This window comes from Malurus melanocephalus, unplaced genomic scaffold (genome assembly GCF_030028575.1).
Source record: "Malurus melanocephalus ecotype Western Australia unplaced genomic scaffold, MMel_1.1 scaffold_52, whole genome shotgun sequence".
NCBI classification, from domain to species: Eukaryota; Metazoa; Chordata; class Aves; order Passeriformes; family Maluridae; genus Malurus; species Malurus melanocephalus.
Genome location: NW_026623284.1, coordinates 640,355 through 662,172, shown reverse-complemented (window position 1 = coordinate 662,172; position 21,818 = coordinate 640,355). Strand labels below are relative to the sequence as shown.

The following is a 21,818-nucleotide window of genomic DNA, read 5'->3' as shown; positions in this document are numbered from 1 at the left end:
AAAATTGTATAATGGTTGTCAGAAATTCACTCTCTTAATTCCCATGATTACACCATCTTAGTGTGATTGCTTGGGAAAACTCATTTGTATTCTTTAAGACAGAACTGAGAGATCTGGACTGCTTGGGATGACTTGCTTTCGTCTAAAATAGAAGACAGGTATGGGTTTGAAACCAGGGAACTTGACCATTGAAGTTTGAAGAAATAAGGGGTTTTTTGGTGGTTTTATTATTTAATTTTTTTTTTTTTTTAGCAAATCCAAAGCTTCAGAAAGCAGAATAAAATTTCAAGTGAGTGCTCAAATGAAATGAAAAATGATAGAGGAGATATTTTTACATTGCCCCACAGCTGAAATAATTTGGCATCCTGGCTATGTTGCCCATTCTTGTGTTGAATTCCATTGAAAAATGACCCATTCTGCATGCAGCTGAAAATGTTGCATTTATGGGGCTTAGTGAGACATTGAATCATCCTTGGCATTCTGTAGAAAAAAAAGTGGTGTATTGTTCATTTAGTTTTAATTTTTGAGAATTCTTTAGCTTCTGTTTTTTTTAAATTTCATTCCACAAGCTTTCCTTATACTTACCTCATAATTATTCAAATATATAGTATAATTGATCTCTCAGAAATGCAGACAGAAATGCAGGGAGAGTGCAGTAGCATGTTGGGGACTGTGGTCTGCACAAAGATGGGACCCTTTCCCAAGCTTTCAGATTCCTGTGAGCACACCAGTGAACAGAGTAAYTCCTGCACACCCAGCTTGGATCAGTGATGTACATTTGCTCCTGTGGTAAAGCCACAGCGGATGCTGGTGTGGAATGTTTTCAGCACTAGTTGGTATTTAAAAGTCTTTTTTCAGCCTGGAAATGCTCTGAAACTTGTCCTAACGTTTGTCAGTTAGGACATGAGTTTTTGGCACTTAGTGTCAAAGAAGGGTCTCCTACTGAACGTAGTAGTTTCAACTTCAAAGGGCTTGGAAAAGTTTTGAAAACTGCTTGCTGTCCTGATAAAGGGTATTTTTTGTTAGTAAAAGGTTCAGAAACTATCACTTTTATTCCACACTCTACTTCATCTTCCTTTTTCCTTATCCAGAGTCTCTCCCCAGGTACTTCCAGAGTTGAGAACAGTAATAACAGTTCTGAGGTATTTGCMCTCTCCCAGTACAAAGGATAGAAGTGTAGGGTCACTGACTGTCCCAGCAATTGATTTCTTTCAACTTTTCCCTGCTGTGTTGTTAGCACAAATATCTGAATGAAAGAGGAGAAGATAAATGACATCTGAAGCCAGGTAAATTCTGTCAGAAATATCTGAGAGATCCTAGGCAAGCATGGTTAAGTATTCATGATTCAGATCATGCTAAATCAAATTACAACATCCTTAACCTCAAACTTTTAATCCAGCTTCTCAAGTTGAAAATTCTGCATGAGGTGGGGACTGTAGGATATTGGCAGGTGTGGTGTTTAATTGGAGATGAACCGTTCAGATTTTCTGTGGAGATGCAGCTGTGTGGAGAGAGAATTTTGACAATATTGCCTCTTTTCCTTAGAGAACATGTCTTCTTAGCTGGGTGTGCTGCTGGTGGTGTGGACTCAGATCAGTCTCTCTCAAAATGAAATTGTGAAATTGAGCTCGTTGCTACAATTAAGACTTGGGCTGCATTTGTCATGCCAATGTTCTCTCAGCAAGTTGAACTGCCCAGCTCACAGGAGTCCATCCTCAAAGACTGGAGAGGTCCAGGATGTGGGGTGCTAACAGGGTGGTAAAAACCCCCTGGCATCACTTCTGACTTAAATTTCTTTATAGGGAAACACTTGGTGTGCAAGCAGCTCCAGCTGCACAGCATGGTGGGTAGATGGCACTGTTTGATTGCTGATCCTTGCTCCAGCACCGCAGCAATTCCTAACCCAGAGCAGAATGGGGAGATTCTGAGGRGGTGAGGGAAGGGTGGAGAGACTGCCAGGGCATGGGGTCTGCTGGCACYGTGACAGGACGTGGGAAAGGAGCAGCATTCCTGCTGTATTCCTGCTGAATACTGCTGTATTCCTGTGGTATTCAAGTGGAAGCCCCAAGTGATTAACTCTGTCMGTGTAGCACAGGAGTACTGAGAAGAAGCCCTGCTTATTCCTATCACAGCTGTAAATAAATTTATAAGATGACTCCTGCTAGTTGATTTAACAATGGCTCAGTGCATTTGCAGGATTTTCTGGTTCCTTTTGTGTCTGAGGATTTCTGTAGAATGGCACAACCACAAGTCATGCTGAAATATCTTGCTAATGCTTGAAACATGGAATGAATGTTAAAAATCAAGATTTTTAGGAAAAATAAATGGTCTCTTCATCATTAGAAGTAAATGTATTTTAAAAATAGTATTACTCACAATAAATTTACTTCTTTRTACTGTATTTGTTGTTTGATATGAGCCGTATTTATCCTTACACTTTCCATACTATGTTGGCAAATAGTGCCCTGTTTTAACYAAATTAACAGAGACATGCAGCTTAATTGATTCACTTGCTAATGAAGTACTTGGCTTCAGCTTGKGAACCTTCCTGGTTTTACCCATAATAATTTTTATTAACAGTCATATATTGATCTCATTACATGTCTCTGGTGGTGTGGTCGTGTCATGTTAACTTTAATTTAGTCTGTCAGTTGGAAAGAAGAGAAAATGGGATGCGGTGTTCTTACTGGCCAAAAAGCAGGGCAGGCTTTTCAGTTTGATGCTGCAGAGTCTGATGTGTCCAGCTGAGAGTGTGCTCTCACCACAATTCAGTGTGAAGATGCACAAACCCATTYAGCACCTTGTGTTTGGTACTCCTGAGTTCTTCAGGAGCTAGTTAGATCTTTGGAATTTTGATGTAAGCTTGATTTAGTCAGAGTTTTATGCTGCAGGAGCTGGGTCGCTTKGTTGGGTAATTTCATATTTCTGAAGAGTTACACCTTACAGGCATCATACCAGGAATGGTACAACGAGGAACTCAGTGCTACAGAGTTCGTAAGAGAAGCAGAAGGTGCAGATGAGAAGGGAGAAATTTCTTGCCAGCCCTCTGAGATGATCTTGATGATRTTAGAGGTCTTTTCCACCCTTAATTCTTTGATTGGTATCCACTCCTCTGGTCTCCTTCCAGAAGTAGCCTACTTTCATTTATTTATAAAAAAWTTCATTTCATTTATTTACTTCTTGTGGTTAACTTTTTCAGGTGTGGGGAAAGGCTTCATCCCTCTCTGCTAAGGGAACATGTTCTTTTGAAACACATTTTCAGCTATAAAAGTGAAAACCAGTTGGAGGTTCTTTCCATCAGCAGTATGATAATTGGTGTTAGCTGAGAAACATGTGGGCTGCTTGGAGCTGTTAAACCAGCTGAAGTGTGTTTGAGCAGAATAAGATCAGAAGAAGTCTTCTTTAAAGGARTCAGCTGGAAACAGATACTTAAACCCTAACTTCTTTAATGTCTTTCTCTGGGGGGCCAGAGGATTCCCTGACAGGTTGAAAACCCAAGCATCACCAGTAAGCRTTCTCCACAGACATATTTAGCATGCTTTGGTTTTATGGTTTTTGTTAAGTAGTTATTGGAATTACTCAGATTTATTCTAGAGAATATATTTGAGAGATGAGGTGGGTGGTGCTCCTTGGTCATTTTTTGAGATTTGTTTTAATTTTTTTTTTAATCTGACCATCTTTTCTTACCTGTTTTGTGTCCTTTGTAAGTGAGTGTGGTGTTTGGGGGTGTGGAATGGATATAGATCTGCATTCATTGTGAGTGAGTACCTGGCTTCCAGCCTTGCAGAAGTCTGACCTGTTGAGTTGAGAACTTGCTGAAGGCTGTATTTCAGAAGTCTTCTACTAAAGAGTGAGCATGGTTTTGGTCTGGGAGTGGCAAGAAGTCCAGGGAGCAGGGGAACTGTAACTCTCTATAATTAACCATTTTCTAATGGTAATTGGTGTCATCTAGTTATTATATCCAAATTTTTTCTTGGCCCTGCTGGTCCAGATGTGTGAGGTGATAATGAGGTGATTCATGTCCTCAACATTTGTACCTCATGCTTTTGTTCTCCTTGGACGGTGTTACTGTTAAACTTATTTCACTGTGTAGAAGAACATGAATATCATAATCTGAAGTTGGTGTAACTTCTTAGCCTCTAACCCTGGATTGGTAGCTGGATAGAAAGCTCCTCCCAGTGATACTGCTAACTCTGTAGTTGAATTGGTATTAGATGTATTTGAAAAATTGTTCTCGGGTTTATTCTGGGATGTATTTTTAGTGGTAGCATTGTCCACTTTTATGGMGTACGCTTGCAGTTTAATTTGCTTTGAATAGAATTATTACTTTCACATTCTTTGCCAACTTCATTATCTCCAAGTAATATTTTCTGATGGCATCTTTTTAATTGCTATTTCATCACTCAGGTTGGTTCTTGTCTTTTTTTCCTTGTTAGCAATTTCCTTTTCCCAAGTGGAGTGCGAGACCACTTTGATGCAGGGGAAGAGATGTTCTTGTGTGTGGGACRAGTAGGGGGCCTCCTCCCTCCTGCTTTAATTTTAGGACCAGCTGTGATTTCTGGCTCCTGTTCTCTACTCTGTCCTCCTTTTTCCTTTTGGAAATGTTTCAGTTACATTATGGGGACTTGTGCATTTTTCTTTTAAGCACACCTACCTTGTTATGCATTCTTTTATACCATAGATAATCTGAAGCTGTGAAGAAATGAGTTTTTCCTWCTGTAATGAATTTTATGATGTGCAGGGAATTTTTTTCTCATAAATAAACAAACAGCTTTCTTCTCACTTTACAAGATACAAACAAGATTTCCCTGGTTATCTGTTGCTTAAAATCCAAGCACTTCTGCACCCTGCAAATGTGAACACTTAATATGTATGTCTTTGACTCTTCAGATTTGTGTGCAGGCTGAAAACAGTGGGTCGGGGATTCTTTCATTATGTACATGGTCTTGGTCTGCAATGTCAGAAAATGTTCATTTTTTGAGAGATACATTAGAGAGATAATCCTTAGACCTATGTGCAATGAACTCCTGGTCCAAATTCCTTGTGAACGTGTGTCAGAGGCATATGAATKCTAATTGGCACTTGAGGTTGCAGTTGCAGCCCTCTGCAAAGACAGTTTTGTTACATTTCCTTTTTTCTGGTAATGAATTACATTTCTGCTGCTGCTGATGTTATGTTCTAGGGGTCCTGTTTTGAATCCCTCACTTTGAAATGACTTCTRTGTTAGTCTGTGATGCTGTAATGTTATCAGAATTAGGGATGGGAATTTCTAAAATGCCTGTTTAGAATCCAAGTACAAGGCCAGCTAAGAGGCATTTGGTTCTGCTCTGAATACTAAGCAATACCAGGCAAGCAATGGAAGAAGCATCACCTTTCTTGGTCCTGTGGTTCTCTGTGAAGGTGTGATGCCTTTTTGAAGAACTCTGAAAATGAAAAAAAAAAATCAAGTTCAAGGTGATTTTCTAGCTTTTGGAAAGCTATGTAATATGATGAGGCTTGAGCCTTATTTAGTGTCAGGGCTAAAACTGTTTGCACTGAACATCCCATGGGAAACTTACTGCTGTAGTGTCTTACTTGTGCTCTGCTCATTTAGGGTACTAGCTCATGGTGTTAATGGAATCCTCTTTTATAATAACCCATTCTATATTTATGTATTTAAAGGAGAAACATAGGGGAGCCATGAACCTCCTGTGAATTGGGGGATACTTAAGGTGTTCTGCCTACCTTGTCAGCTTCCTAATGATGCTAAAATCCAAATAGTGACCTCTGCAGTGTTGGCTGTTGGGAAACTTGCTTGAAGATGGATTTACAGAATGTGTCTTTCATTTCTGCACAGAATGTGGTCCTCTCAGGAGGATCCACGATGTTCAGGGACTTTGGACGGCGACTGCAAAGGGATTTGAAGAGAGTGGTGGATGCRAGATTGCGGCTTAGTGAGGAACTCAGTGGTGGTCGGATAAAAGTGAGTGTTTCAAATGCATTAATGACATGAGTAGTGACAGAAATCAAGTTCAAAGTTTTCACCTCACTAGTGAAAATACACTGATGTAGAATAAGTATGTGTTTATGTGTTGTTAATTGCCTTGTATGACATGTCTTTACAGGAATCTTAGAATTACTGTGAGCAGTTCTGCATTCCCTTCTAGGAGATCTGTGATCTTAGCAGTAGCCAAGAGGGATTTAACTTGGTGTCCTTCATCTAGTTATCACAAAGAGTTTTATGACTTGGTCTCMTAGGGGGAACATATCTGAGTAATAAGTGTGAGGTAGTGATACGAATAGAGGGTTGAAAGTGTCTGGTTCTGACCATATTAAATTTGAAAAACAGCTAAATATGAACTGTTTTCCTTAGCCCAAGCCAGTGGAAGTTCAGGTGATAACACATCACATGCAGCGTTACGCAGTTTGGTTTGGAGGTTCCATGCTGGCTTCAACAGTAAGTCTTTATCAAAGTTGTTAATTTTTATTGCGTGTTGAATTCTGAGTACATTTGATTTGAGTGCTAAGTTTTAAACTTTTTCGTTGTGACAGTCTAAACTGTCATATTCTGGAATCCTTACCCAAGTTTTATCTCAGTAGAAAGTGTACAGAGCAATGGGAGCTTGAGTAAGGATATCATGTGACATAACATAAGTAGTTTTTATATGATAGTTGTAATATAGTGCCTTTATTCCTGAAGTCAACAYTGGAGATTAATTAGGACTTCAGGAATACAGAATCCAAATCAATAGTTTTAAATGCAGGAGAGAAGCAAATACAGGAAAATGGGAGTAATTGCAGCGTGCCAGGCGGGATTTCTTACTGCCTTGTTTAAAAGCAGTCTTCTGACCAAACTTCTCTTTATTAATTGTATTCATACCCTAATATTTCTAATTTTATTATATTTCAAAAATATAATACCATGTCGCAAAGCTGCAATCTACAGAAATGCTAACATGTTATTTTATTTGTTGKTTTTTTTTTTTCTACTTGATATATTCTTACTCTTTTGGGGGGATTTGTTTTATATTTTTGTAGCCAGAGTTTTTCCAAGTATGTCACACCAAGAAGGACTATGAAGAGTATGGCCCTAGTATTTGTCGTCACAATCCCGTTTTTGGAGTCATGTCATAATGCTCATCCAATGGAAATAAGATCTCTGATACTGTGCTGGTGAAACAACTCATGCAGTGCAAAGGAAGGCAGCAGATACTGTAAATACTGAAGATGTGGTTAACACTGAGGCRTTTGGATCACCATTGTGCACTAAAGCACAACTTACAGCCCCAAGTCATTTCAGTACGAGCCATTTCTCTGCTGAYAACTCAGAGCCTTTCCTTCTTTCTTCCTAAATGTGAGGTAATTGAAAATAGGTAAGTCTCAGTTTAGGAGGTCGTGCAAATACTACTGAAACTGAATCCAGAAGAATAAGGCAGTGTTTTACTGCTTGTGGAAAGATTTAAACCTTTCCTACCTGTGCCCTGAGTTTGCAATCAATCCTTTAGAAATGGAGCACTAAATACCACATTGCCTTTAGGGGAGTTGGAATGGATACAGGTACCTACCCAAATGGAATAGATTGCAGGATTGGGACAGTACTTTGTAAATGTAGGTTTTCATATCATTTTGTATTTTATGATATTGGTAGGGTGAATTGATGCCTAGTTCTAAGCACGAACAACTATCAATGTCATGGAGTGGTGTTACGCATTTCCAGGTGTGAGGCATGTATTGGAGTTGTGCTGGTATATTTTTGGGGGGAGAAAATGTGTGATAGAAACTGATCTGCTCATGTTTGGATGATACAAAGTGATTTAAAGTATTGTACGAAGTTTATTATAGCCACTKTTACTTTGTTTTGAATTTTCTGAAACTGTTTTTTAGGAGATGATGTTTTGTTTTGCTGTTGGTGAGTGGTGGATGACACACGGGCCTTGCACCAGTGAAATAAAAGCTGTTAACATCTTTATGAATGTTTGTGGTAGTCCTGATTTACTCCCCCACTTCATCTCCTGAGGTTGGCTTGTCATTTTTATGTCAGTGTATGTGGGATCACAGTAATGCTGAATGTGAAAGGACCACTGGAGATTTCTGGTCCAGAGTCTTGTTTTGTGCAGGGCTCACTTCAAAATCAGCTCTGTTTGCTCAGGGCCCGTCAAGTTTCTGTGAACAGAGGTTCCTGAACATCTGGGCAACCTGTTCCAGGGCTTAAATCCTGTTATTGGGTACATATTCTTGTGTTATGGTCAGACCTTTTTTTTTTGTAGTTTAACACAGTAGGAACTCCTCCTTACCCTGTCTATGCTGATGTTTATCCTATCTCTGCCAGCAGRGGTTTTTTACAGTTTGTGTAGCCCAATAAGAATTTTGTAAGACAAATCAACTTAATTTTAGCTGGCATGGAAGGATTGAGACCAAGGAAGTATTTGTTCAGCATAAATTAGAAATTAAACAAAATGGGACCCCAGGACTCAAACTTGCTCCTAAATGCTTTTGAATTGAAATCTCAGCAGYTGGGGAGAAACACTGAACCATAATTTGCTCAATCCTCTCACTAAGAAAGAAATGGATATTCTATTACAATGCCTACTGTTTCAGCTTGTTCTAGTGTCACATCAGCTTGTCTGTGTTCAAATACACATTTCAAGCTTGTCACTGCACTGCTGCCTCTTAGGAATTTGGCCTGTACAGCAGAATCCAGAGCCATGAGCGCAACGTGGCTGGAGTCAGGCTTCACAGGAAGAGTCACACATTTGGTGCACTGAGAAAGGCATGGCTGAGGCACCAGGACACTCACATGGTGCTGCAAAATAGGAAATGCTGAGGAAGTAGCATGGGAAGTTACATGGAGCTTGCAAACAGCTATAGCCTGCATTAAGGTGTAACTTGAAGTTGGCAGGAGGGGGTATTCTTTGCTAAAAATTTCTGACATAAGGCATGGACACCCATTTTGTTTTGGGGGGAAAAAAGGCTTTGGGAAAGTGAGCAAGTCTTTCATTGAAAAACAGGAAATGTGCTCATGTTCATGAAAACATACAGATAACAAGAATGTGTAGAATGTTTGAGTGATCTGAAGCTGAATTTCCCTGTTCTTCAGCTTTCTTTGAAAGGCTGACCTACCCTCCTACACTATAGACCATGTGAGTTTAAAATAGTTGTTGAGCTGAAAAAAATCCAAGGTGGGATTTGTCAGGGACCATGCAAATGTGAGTTATAAACCCCTTCTGTCTTTCTGCTGTTGGGATAATTTAAGGGCAAGTAATCTTGCCTTTTTCRCTACATTTTATGGATTTCCTGCAAGTAGTTAATGAATAGCCACGATGACACTGAAAATTATCCCCTCAAGTTGTGTTTTGGGTGCTGACCTTAGAAGGAACATGTGTATTAGCTTTGAATCCTTTTGGACAGAGGAGCAAACTGAACCCAAGACTTAAATCAGGAGGGCCAGCAGGTACCTAATCCACTTCCAGACACTTGCACACCAGCAGTTCCTACTGGGCTTCTGCACAGCCTTGTTTCCTAAGGAGCACTCTCCCTAAGCAGTACATTTCTGGAGCCTGGAGAGGGTAAAGGTTTGCTGCTCTTACAGCTGTTGTTGAAGGGGTTGTGATCCTGCTCTGTCCCTGATAAGCACAGGACACTTCTGTGAGAGGTTTTGAAGTGTTTGTCTTCCAGGCAATTACCACACCCCTACTTTCTTGAACACAGCGATCTGTTAACAATCCTTCACCATAYTTGGTGAAACTGCAAGTTTATGAATAGAACAATGAACCTGGACCTTGCTGCTGATTTCTGAATTAGTCGTGTGAAGTTGGTTGCTCTGGTTGGTTTTTTCCTTTGGGTTTTTTCCAATAGGTTTGTAGAATGCCTTGAAAATCTGTTGAAAAGCTCTTCAAAGATCTGGATCAGCATCTTGGCTTCAGTGGAGGGGCTGCATGGAGGCAGTGCACAGGTAAGCTGAGCTGCAGCAAGAAGTTCATTCTGATCTGCATAGCTGAAATTGGGGCTTTTGGCTTTGWTGAAGGTTTATGATACTGTGTGCCTATTAGAAAAAGGGATTACCTGCCCCCCTCAACCAGTTAGTAGRTGGTGTGTTCAGCCTTTGATTAGCTTTGATTTGATTTGAGTCAATGCTCTAGAACTGGAAGGTATTGTTTCCTGCTAGCAATCTTCCAAGCCTTTTCSTTTCTTTTTCAGTAGTATTTAAAAACACTGGAAGCTTTTATGAACCTGAAGAGCATTGTGCATATGTTCACTGTGGTACTTTCAATTAACTACAATTAGTGAAGTGTTGACGTGAACTGGAGTGCTGATCTTTCTGTAAATAATTCATTCGATTGCTGGGTTCTCATCTGGAAAACTGCTGTTGTGTCAAGCAAGTGTTGGAGATGGGACAAGCAAAAACCTTATTAAAAAGCACCAGGGATACTGAGCAGCCTCCGGCCTAATTGGAAAGTGTGTTGCATAATATTAAGAAGTGCTGTGTGGTGCCTTGAGGTAGTTACAGAGAATGGAAGCTCAGGTAAAACTGAAATAGCCACTCACCTCACTTTCAAAACACTCGTCTCTAGCAAGAGCAGTTTTGCAAAAGGTAAAGAAAAAGAAAGTAGCAAAGGGTAATGTTTGTATAACCTTTCAACTTACTAGGTTTCTTTTCTGCRAGCTAAACATAAGTGATGGAAGAAAGAATCAAAAGGGTATGYGTGTCTTGATACTGTGGTCACTTCTGTTCTTGCTGTTTCACCTCTGATGATTTCTGTGTCAATATCCAGGGCCTGATCCAAAGTCAGTGGCAAAGACTTCTCTTTGGCATTGCTGATCCTGTAGTATTCTTTATTCTTTTCCAATTATTACTACCACTTGGCCATGTCAGYTGTGCCCATGTGCATTGCTTCTGGCAGGTGGCTTCATTTCTGGGTACTTTTTCCTGACCTTTTCCTAGGGACTACCTTAGACGATACCTTAGCATCCAGTGTGTCTGCTCTGACATCCATGACAAATCCTCAGCTGCAGATGTTTGGCATGGTCACTTTGGCTTCAAAGAGAGTAGCAGAATTATATTCTGAGGACAAGTCATCTCATTTTAGCATATGTGTCCAAAACAGATTGGTTCACTTACCCTTTGGCAGTGCTTTTTCCATTCAGTTAATAAAATTCTGTGATACGATGCACAGATGTTGCATCTAATTCTTAAAGGCTCAAAGATTAGCAGGGGGGAAATYCCACCCTGATTTTGGTCTCTGGGTGCTGTGGGTGGAACACACTGAAGCAGTGTGGCTGAGGGAGCTGAGGAGGAGGGGCTGCTGCAGCTCCATGCACTGTACCCAAAAAATGTTGCAGGATGTTTCTCTTCTGCTTTAGCTTCCAAACTACYTGAGGATTTTACCTTGATGTTGTTTCAATGGATAACCTCTGTGGTCCTGCTTGTGTGTTCACAGCTTTGGTCTCACTGTGCCAACCTGTTAGGTGTTAGTTATTCCTCTGCCTGTTTTTATGGAAGATGGAGTGACTCCTGTGAGCTGCAGCYTTCCCTGGTGCCAGGTAAGGGTGACCTGGCGTAGCTGTTCCCGTGCCTGGGGACGCAGGGAGCTGCCATGGAGTGGGGTCTCACAGCACAGAGCTCTCAGCAGCTTTGTCAGCTGTACCAGCACTTGACAGGTTATTCCAGAAGGAGGTTTTGTCCACTCTCAGTGACTGTAGAAGAGGCATTGTACCTTGCAAAGTGCCTTGCAGCTCTCTTCTGTCGCGCAGGTAAAAGGCTYTGGGGGAGCCCGAGAATCCGTCTGCTGCTTTCAGCTATTTTGAAGTAGAGGTTAAGCTAAATCTGGACATTTGGATGATTTTTCAGCTTTCCATCAGGTGAAATTGGGAAGAAGAAGGAGAATTTCTTAACTCTCTTAGGGGTTTAAATGAGACTTTCATTTTTTACCAATACATTACAWTAAAAGCCTGTGTCAGACTGGGGACAGCCATGGGGTGCATATAAGTACCTGTAAATAAACAAGCTTCCTGTCACCTAGTGCTTTTCTAGTGCTATTTCCCCTTAAGTCCAATTGAGTTTAGCTGGTGAATAAAACAGGGTTATATTATTGGTAATTGTTTCTTACTTAGCCCAGGTTGAAGTTGGGTGCTGCTTTGCTTCTGATCCCAGTCTGATAGATCTGATCCCAAGAGCTGTTAGATCTTCCCAATTGCTTAGACTAGTCTAAAATTAAAGACTTTCCCAGCAAACATGGTGTCCTGTGTTACAAACGAATATGCAGAAAATCAGGAAGGAATTTTCCCCCTCATTTTCAGTTTATCTTCCAGTTTAATTAGGGCAAGGAAGTGACWGAGCTGCCAGTCAGGGGAGGTGTTTAACTGCATAGGAAACACARTGAGTGGATGTGTATTTGAAAACAGAGTAAATAAAGGGTATTTATGAGAATAATTTCCACATAAATCTTGAGTTTCTGTTGCCTTTGCAATCATGTGCATCTCTTCTTAAAGAAGTGGTGCCTATCAGTAAGTGAATAAGCAGAATGGTTTGACTGGGATCAACTCTCAATATTTTCAGCAGTTTGCTGTGCTGTTGTTTTTTTCCAGCACCCTCTGGGGTAGTGACAAGCCACTTTTACCAAGGGAAAGTTGTTCAGTGCCTTTGACAGGTGGTATGAAGGAGAAACAGATTTCTAATGTATTGCTTGTAATATCTGGCTGCTGGTAATATGCATGGTGTAGTTGGGTTAGTTCCAATAAGAATTAGTTAAAATACAATTGAAGACCCATTGCTGAGGTGGTGGACACCTCCCTGGCCCACAGAGGAGCACAGAATTCACAGCAGGGTGTGTGCTGTCTTGTGTTTATGGTGTGTTGTGTTTCCACCTCATWTTGGACTGGGTCAGCATCTACTGCCGTGTGAGTCCTCATAACTTCTTTCCAAAGAATTGYTAGAAATCAATTCCTGCCCTTTTCTTGTGGTTGAGTGACACAAGTAGCAATTTATGACAGATTCCTTTCAATAATTTTGACTTGTGCATCCAGGTAAGTACTCTTTGAGGACCAGCTACTGGTACAATAAATATGCAGAGTGAGAGCAGAAGTCCTGGTGTTTCTAGGCTGTATACTCTGATGTTTATTAATTGTTCCTTGCTTAACAGCCTGCTCTGCTGTTGCTTTTGCTGTGGCTCTTCCACAACTGTTGAGTGCATTTRCTGGTGTAGTCATGTGATAGCTCTATAATGCATTAGATGATATTGGCAATTAAAGGATTACAGCCAGGATCTAATTATGGCCCTGTGGAATAAAGTTTTCAAATTATTCTGCTGCAGTCTGTAATTACACTGTGTGTGCCCTGATGCCAAGGATTAATAGGGGATTACAAACTCTTTTCCTGTAACATGCAGTTCATGGATATKCTGTTTACAATTCACTGCCTTTAAAGAGCTGGTGGACCTCTCATGGGGAATGTTATTAAAGGATACAGTCCAGTAGAATGTTTTGTGTTATGTTATGCTTGTTTCCTTCTCTCAGCCTGAGTTTATCATGTGGGCATTGGTCAGAGTAGCTCAGATCTTGAGTAGACAACCCTGAAATTGAAGTATTAAGGAAATAAAAACAGATAAGCTTCAGTAGACAGCCCTGCACTGTTAAACTCATTCCTCTTTTGCTCTCTGCCTTCAACACCTCAGCAAAAAGCTGTAAAATGGAGGTGGGAGCTTTCATGATGTATTGTTACGTGTTAAACAAGTAGTAGGATTTAAACATTTTATTTCTGTATATCTGGAAATTTTATACTATTCCAAGAACCTCTGCAATCAACACTTCTCTGAAGAACTGCAGTTGTTTAATTGTAGGATAAACAAATGCTGATGCAATTTGAAATGAATGAGAATGTAACTAAGAATTGTCTTTGGAGTAACAGAAGAGTGCTGAACTGTTGGTTGGAAAGCTTAGGCTACTTTCTGCCAAATTACAACACAGAAACTTAATGCTATTTAACTTTGTGAACTTGGCTGGCTCTCCTGAAGGGTAGTATCAAACCTCAGATTAATTTTGAATTGCATCCTCTTGTTCCCCATGTCAGCTGTGAGTGACTGAAGCAATGCTTGTAAACTCAACGTGCTCAAAGCCCTTCTTTGGCACTGAGACCCACTTGCATGAAACAGCCTGTTCTTGCTCAGCTGCCCTGACTCTGCAGTGAAGTGACCACATCAGGGCTGTTTTATGGGCTGCTCTCTGTACCGTGTTAGTTCCTGAGCTGTGTTTTGCTGGTACTTGGCTCACTGACAGTGGGCCATGGCCAAAATGGTGCTGTGGATCATGATTACAATTTAACAGCCTAGTTGATAGCCCTCCAGCACCTTGGAGTGTTCCTTGGCACTGTTTAATTTACCAGCATAAATCAAACCTGTGTCTTTTGAGTAGCAGASTGATGTTAAATGTTTCAAACAGGATGTTTTATTTTCCTAAGACTCCAGATCTTTGTCATGCTGTTTTTTACATGAATCTGATTTATGTTTTARGAGAGTGCTTTTACTATAGTTGCTGAAGAAATGTGAACCTGGGACTGTCAGATAACAATGATGAAGAAAGATTCTCCAGTTTGTTTAAGCAAAATAGAGTTTTTCAGGCATTGTTAGCGTTCTTAAAGTCAGAATAAGATTTAAATGTGTAACTTGTACATATGTAACAGTACAGGTCAATTTGTACTCCTAACTTTTTGTAGCTTTTGCAATTTTTCATGGTTAACAGGATTTTTCCCTTCATCTTTTCATTTGACTGTTTTGCGTGAGTTACCATCATGTAACCTCAGTAAAGCTGTCATTTCAGAGAGGTGTCAAGCATCTAACTTGTCTTTGGGAATCTCTCCTCCTGATGGGAACATGTGAGAAGAAAGAACCACTGCCTGGCTTTCATATTTCTCTGGATGTCTTTACAGAACTATCAATTGAACAATTTATTCTGGAGCATCACYCCAAATGAGGGCTGGCAGCTGGAGCCAGCCTGCTGGGTGCATGGCATGAACTTTAAAGTTCTTCTGTCTTTCTCTACAAACAGAAACTGCTTTGAAATTGYAGTAAAAATTCTCCTTTGTCCTTGTGTGTCTGTGTGGTATCTTCCCTGTTCCTCCTGCCACAGTTTTCTTCTGTCTTGGRCCTAAGAAGTTTATATGAATGTTTTAATAAAATGATTAAATTAAAAAAGAAAAAGATTGTCTGTGACAAAATGGCACTTTAGTAGAAAGGGGAAGACTTTTTGGCAACTCAGCGAGGACTAGTTTCTTTACATAGTCATTTTTGAGAACAAGGAATACAATTCTCAGTATTTGGCAAGATGCAGTCTTTTGAACCTCTGCCTTCTCAAATGGGTCCAACTTAATGAAATAGTAAAGCAGCAGTTTCCACTGTGGTTTGCATAGCAGCAGAATAGCAGTGAAAAACAAATTGTTAATATCAGCAGATGACAAGTTTAGTGGTGTCATTCTTCTCAAAGCCAAGCATTGCTTTCTTTTTCACAGATTAGGCTGTATGCTCATAATAAAATCCAAAGAAAGCAAATCTTTCWCAGAGTAGTAATTTAAACCTATTCAGCAAGTTAGAGACCTTGGGTCATGAGTGCTCCAAAATCTTAATAACTGAAAGTGACACTGAAATTAATTCCCTTTTCCTCTCATGGGGCTCAGTGTAACTGGGCTCCAGCTCAATCCAATCATCAGTTTGWCTGCACTGCTATAAACAGCTGAAACATTACAAGAAGTAAACTGCAGCAAAGCCAACTGTGTTCTTTCTGCAGGGAAGGTCTGTTCCAATCATGATTTGTGCCACTGAGTTTTATAGCAGCCCTGCAAAAATCTTACAAAAATTGTATTAAAGACCAGCCACCCTTAAACATATTAGACTTCCAGCTGTGAGCAGATTTGTCCCAGAAGCCCAGTGAGGTTCCTGAGTTTATCTTTCTTTAATTGTATTTGTTATAAGAATAAATTTCTTGCTCCCGGATATGGACAGAGCAACAAGCACCTTGTGATTAAATGCATTTTAGGGTCCTGGCTGTAGCACTTAGCRATTCATGAGCTATTGGGTCTTTAGGGACAAAAAGAAAATTCTGCTCCAGAGAGCACACTTCCATTGTTCAAATAGGTACATTAAACTTTTACACTTGAATAATAAATTGTGTGGAAGGGAATCTGCCTCTTTGCAGCTACTTTTTACCTGCTCCAGCCACCACCAGGAATCATCGGCTGGCAAATCAGCAGCTCCCTGAGACCATTCAGATACCTTCTCACCCTGTCCTGAGGGTTGATGCTCCTTGTTCAGGACTRTTCCCCATCAGAGGGATGGTTCTATAGCATCTAAAGGCAGCTGTCACTCAAACCAGACGCCCTAAATTAAGCACTGATTTTTTTTTGTTGTTTGTTTTTTGGTTGGTTGCTTTGGGGTTTTTGTTGTTTTGTTCTTGTTTTTTGTTTAAATGCACAGAAGGATTCATGATGGGCTGCTCGGCATTTTCTCAGCCAGAGTGGGTTAGTCCAAAAACCAGTTTTGATTAAGCACTTTTTTTATGACAAGCATCCTGTTTTTTTTGTGAGGAAAAGAAAGTATTTCTGTCCTCAAACTGAAATAATTCTTTTCCAAATGAAGGTAATAAAAGTATTACATATAATATGATGATTAAGGTACAGTTTTGCTATGATTTGCTCTGGTTTGGATTTTCCTTTCGGACCACAGGCAAGTACTTTTAGGATTTTTCCACTTTTTTTTTTTTTAACAGGTTTTTATTTAAGTTGAAAAATCTCAAAAGTTTGATCAAAGTGCTGTTTTGGTTCTGTGAGCTCCAATAAATCTCACGTTTTGACCTATACTATGTACTTCTAGAGAAGCACTCAGCACTCCACCAGGTCTCCATGGTAGTAATTAACAACAGATACTAATTTTCTTCAATCCAGATGATCTCTGATATCATAATGGGAAATGTGAATGCTGAGTAGAAAGGTAAACATAGGGCAGCCTGGCAAAGCTGCTCAACATGAGCATCTCTTGATCTCTCAGTTTTTTGGTCTTGTTGACCCATTCTGTCAGGTTTTTCAGCTCTGTGAAGGGCAGCAGAGTGGAGCTAGATGTGAGCAAATCCTCCTGGAAGGGAGGGAGGGGSTATTACAAAAAATGTTTCCTTCCCGTGAAGATCTCGGCTCTCATGTGAGGAAAGTAGTCCTCATGTTTGATATTCTTGATTCCTTTATGGATATTCAGGTAACTCTCTGTTGAATGCTGAGAAAACAGTTACAATCCTGAGATGACATGCTGTTTTTTTAGGACAGAATTAATCTCTTCCACRTGATGATTCTCAGGTACCTGATCCTGAGCTCATCAGTTTTGGCTCCCTTTGTAATCCCAGGAGGGAAGTGTGTGCTGCTGAGTGCAATTCACACAGGTCTGAAATAGGTCAGGGGAGCAACTCATGGCACTGCGTGTTTCCTTCCATACAGTGAGATCAAGATATGCAGCTGAAACAGTGTGAGGAGTTTTCTTCAACTCAAATCTGTGTCACAAGCTTGGGCTTAAATTTTCTGGTGGTATATCCAGTCTCCAACAAGGATAGACATTTGCTAACCCTTCTTCAGCAACAGCAGGCTTTTTCTGAGTCCTGAGAGGATCAGGTTAGGACTAAAACCTCTTGAAARGCTGAGAAAAGCTGTTTACTTTGAGAGGCAGGGAAAGAACCTGCATTTCCTAATGAAATTTCTGCTAATGTTTTCATGCTGCCCTGARTTTTGAGTCAATTCAGACATCCATTTACCAATTACCAGCTGGTAGTAGCACTAAATTGAGTGTAACCGTCACAATCAGATAAACTGTGAGTGTTTATTCTTTCCATGCATCCTTTTTTCATTATTCAGTAGTACTTTGTGATGCTGTATTTTAGCTGCCTGATGTGATTTGTGCAAGTGTGAATATTACATATTTTCAAAGGCGCAGGGTTGATATGCAGTGTCAGAGCTGAGAAGGTTCATTTCGCATTGTTGTTTGTGATGACATTGCTTATGTTTAAAGATCATCTTTTGATATCTTTGAAATCGTGTTACTCCTAGACTGTAGCTATTGGGTTCTTCCATATTTGTGTTTCTTGAATCTGCTTTTAATGTTATTTTGMTTCTTATCTTTACTGAGCTGTCAGCATCTCTTCCTGCTAACAATCAGTGCTGCAGTGACTTGCTATATTGTGATTTATCGAGTGCTGGGGACATCAAACAAGGCATTTATTATAGCTTTGGAGTTCAGTAATAGGGAGTTCAGAGTTGGGGATTCATCTTTCTTGTCTTAAAGGCAACTGTGAGTTCATCAGTGACTGTAATTTCCCGTTTCTGGGTCTTTATTTCTTGCCACTCAAAGCAATGAACAAACTCCTAAATAGCTTTATGAATTAATTTTGTATCATTTGAGATTTCCAAATGATGAAACATTTCCAGATGATTTCCAAACCATGAACTAGAGCTTCTAAGAAGAAGCAGACAGATGAGCAGGAGAGCAATATGTTAAACTGCSAGCACACTGACCACTCCTTGGGGGGAAGGAGGGCAGCCACTGGAGCCTGTTCCATCAGTGTTTCTTTGCTAAATGGACACTAAGATGGCAGGTGCCATAGGGTCAGAGGGACACTTACCTTGAACCTGATCTTTTGTTTTTATGATAATCTTGGTGGGATCTGAGACAACCATGCCATGGCTTTGCTGTATGAAGCCTTTTCAACAGCTCTTTTGGACAGATCTGGTTATGTGTGGTATTGATGAGGAATGTGACAAGTATTGGCAGGGCTTTGAATGTCAATTCCCATCTCAGTGGCCCTTCTCTTGTCCTTCCACAAAGGTGATGTGGTGCTAAAGGTCTGGGTGAAAAAGCACACTATGGTGTGGGCTCAAGTCCCTGTGTGAGCTGTTTGCTGTTGATGTAGCAAGAGAAGCAAAGGAGAGCTTGGCAGTCTCAAGCATTACCTTCATATAAATTTTAAATGTATAAAGAGTACCAAATCCATTAGCCAACAGTTAAATAAACCCTTTTTAGCCAGTCTGAAGCATCACGGGTCAGTCTAGCACTTGCTGTTTGGGACATTTGGACAGCTCCAGCTTGGTGGTGTTTTCCTTGGTGCTGTGAAACCCAGCGCGGTGCCTCTGCCCCCTGCCCTCGGCTGCCATGTGCTGGCTGTTATTTCACTGTGCCCATCCATCATTTCAGCCACTCAGCTGCACGCCACCCAGCTATTTGTCTTGCAAAATTACTGTCAAGTGTCCCCTTGTTCCAGCCACGTTTKCTCCTCTGCAGTGAGTGACAGCAATTGCCTTTGACATCAGATGCTGCGTGTCGACCGCCTCGGAATTTTGAGGGGCGTCCCACGTCCCTCATCCCAGAGATTTGATTTGATTGGGGAAGGTAAGTTAAGCCATTAAGAGGACTCCAAAGGAGCAGAAGGCAGATGCTGTCACCTACAATTATTTTTACCATTCTGCCTGCTCTCCAAGCCACATCATGGATTGTAAGGTTAAAAAGGGTAGGCTCATAGCAGAGGGCAACAAATTCCGTGTCACCCTCTGCTTATGTGTGAGTGTTCTTTTGGTAAGTCAGGACTGTGCAAGGTGACTAAATCTTGATGGACTCTTCAGGTGGAGAAACAAAAGCAGAGGACAGTAARTGACTTTCTGTGGGAAGCACAAAGGGTCAATGATGGTGATAAAGTATCAAAGGTTCCTCTCCAGTCCCAGACCAGAGCATTTTCMCTGCTCACACACAGGGCTGTCAATTCTCTCTTGCTCTGGGCTGCCATTTTTCTAGCACGTTCCTCTGAGGATAGGTTTCTAATTAAATTGTTCACAGATGGCTGGTTTGCTGGACTACCCACACTGTCTGCTGCATCGACTAGGAGTGCTGGGCACATCAGAGTGCCTTTGGGTTCTTTGCAGGAGAATTTCCCCTGTGAACACACCAGGGGAAAAGTACAGCAGCTCAGTCTGTGCTCATCCTTCCTGAATCACTGGCAGAAGCAACACAAACAGCTCAAATGCTGGTCCTAGTGTTGCTTTTCAGGACAGCACCATTTTCTACATCTGGAAATCCATCCTGTGGATTTGCCATGTGCTGTAATGGTGTCTCTTGAAAGTGTACCATGGCTATGGGATGTCAGAGGTTGTAACAGACCAGTATTTTATGGGTGGTTGCTTCTGAATAATCTCCATTTATTTGTTCATTTTTTAGCAGTTTTAGAACAAATTTTGTGAGACACTAGCCTGCATGTGTGGACAAATGACTCTGGCCTCCTTGGCTGGGAAGGATCTTGACAATAGACTTTCTGGCAGCAAGGCCTGGGATGTTTGGGGAGTCACCCATGGAAAGTGTGCGCTAGAGAGAAGGTAGCAGCCAGGATCAAGCAACTTGTTTATTTCGACCTAAAAATAGAAGAGCAACAATGGTGGCTGAAAACAGGATGTTCTGTCCCTCACTGGTTCTGGGGAAAGTGTTTCAGTTTATCCTCTTGCTTGGGAGCACAGTGACTCAATTCTGTCAGTCAAGCTGTTGTAACATTCAGGTTAGGAAGCTTTCTTAGGAAGTCAAATTTGGTGTTAATTCATTCCAAATGGCTGCATTGGTCTGGATTGTGTTGCCTTTTGGATACAAAGGGTTGAGGGATGCGGAGGGATGGGGAGGGGAGTTGTGCTCTTTAGTGTAAAGCCTGTGGGCACCTGATGCTGTTTTCTTTGCATGCCTTTGCTCCSCAGCTCCGTGTTCCTGCTGGGTCCAACTCTGTGCCTGCCTTGGGGATTTCTGGGTTTATCATAGCATTACCTGGTGTCCTGTTGATTACTGCAATACTTCTGTGCAGGTTCATCATGTGGGAGATTTATCCCATGTGATCCATAGGGAAAGGATTTTTATTGCTCTGTAATTTCCTCTAGGGGAGTTGCTAAAAGTTCAAAATCGTTAAAAAAGCTGATTTACTTSTTGTTGTGCTTAACTTGGATAAGAACATGAAAACATTTGTTTTTACTAATTTTGATGAGAAAACTTTGTATGAAAAATTTCCCAACAGCCATCCACCGCTACCATCATGATTGGTCTGCATTAACCTGTTGGCTCCTGCTTTCCAGTCAGTTTTAAATCCTGCTTGTAGTGTAGGATCATGTAATTACACTTGATAATTCAAAAAAATTCCAAGCTTTTGGCCAGTTCATTGCATGAAGTTTTAACTGATCAAAACTCATTATTCCTCAGCTAACATTTGTGTGAGCAAATGGAATTGCACCACTGTGATTAGCCTACAAAGTGCAAAATCGTAGATACTGAATGGCTGTATCCTTCATTACTCTGATTTTTGTGTAAGTAAAGTGCTTCTGGTATATTGCCAACCATTTTGTTTTCCAAGGTCATTTGTGTTTAATATATCATAGTGTTTAATTCTACTACAGCTCTGCCTGATGTGAATTAGGAACCCCAGTATGCTGTAACAATTTATTTTGAAGGGATACCTTACTAATACTTCACAGAGGAGTGAAATATCCAGGTGTTGATAGGTACACTCTTGATAGGGATTTTGAAGATGGTAAAAAAGCTGTCATACACCTCAGTGATCTTTGCTGAAGTTTAACTGGGGGACTTGATGGAAGTGTGGAGGCAGCCCTAAGACCTGGAGTGGGTTTGCTCTCTCTGTTTCAGAAGTGAGTGGGAGTCAGCAGAGCAGAGCTTTYAGTCGATGTCAATAATTGGGAATCTGATGGACAGATGTTGCCATTTTTATATGCTCTTTATACAGTCGAAATATGTCTCTCATCTGTCCTAGCAGCATGCCCAACTCAGTAATGATTCMTCCTGTCA

General features: G+C 40.8%; 1 protein-coding gene across 2 annotated transcripts in view; it reads left to right on the top strand.

Annotated features, from left to right (window-relative positions):
* Positions 1 to 7,962, top strand: part of ACTR3B (actin related protein 3B) — a 26,944-nt gene extending 18,982 nt beyond the window's left edge. For both annotated transcript variants that reach the window (XM_057365377.1, XM_057365376.1), the window contains exons 10-12: positions 5,837 to 5,962; positions 6,353 to 6,436; positions 7,018 to 7,962. In XM_057365377.1, the coding sequence (XP_057221360.1) occupies positions 5,837 to 5,962; positions 6,353 to 6,436; positions 7,018 to 7,113 (306 nt within the window). In that variant the 3' untranslated portion in view covers positions 7,114 to 7,962. The remainder of the gene's footprint in view (positions 1 to 5,836; positions 5,963 to 6,352; positions 6,437 to 7,017) is intronic.
* Positions 7,963 to 21,818: the final 13,856 nt, after the last annotated feature.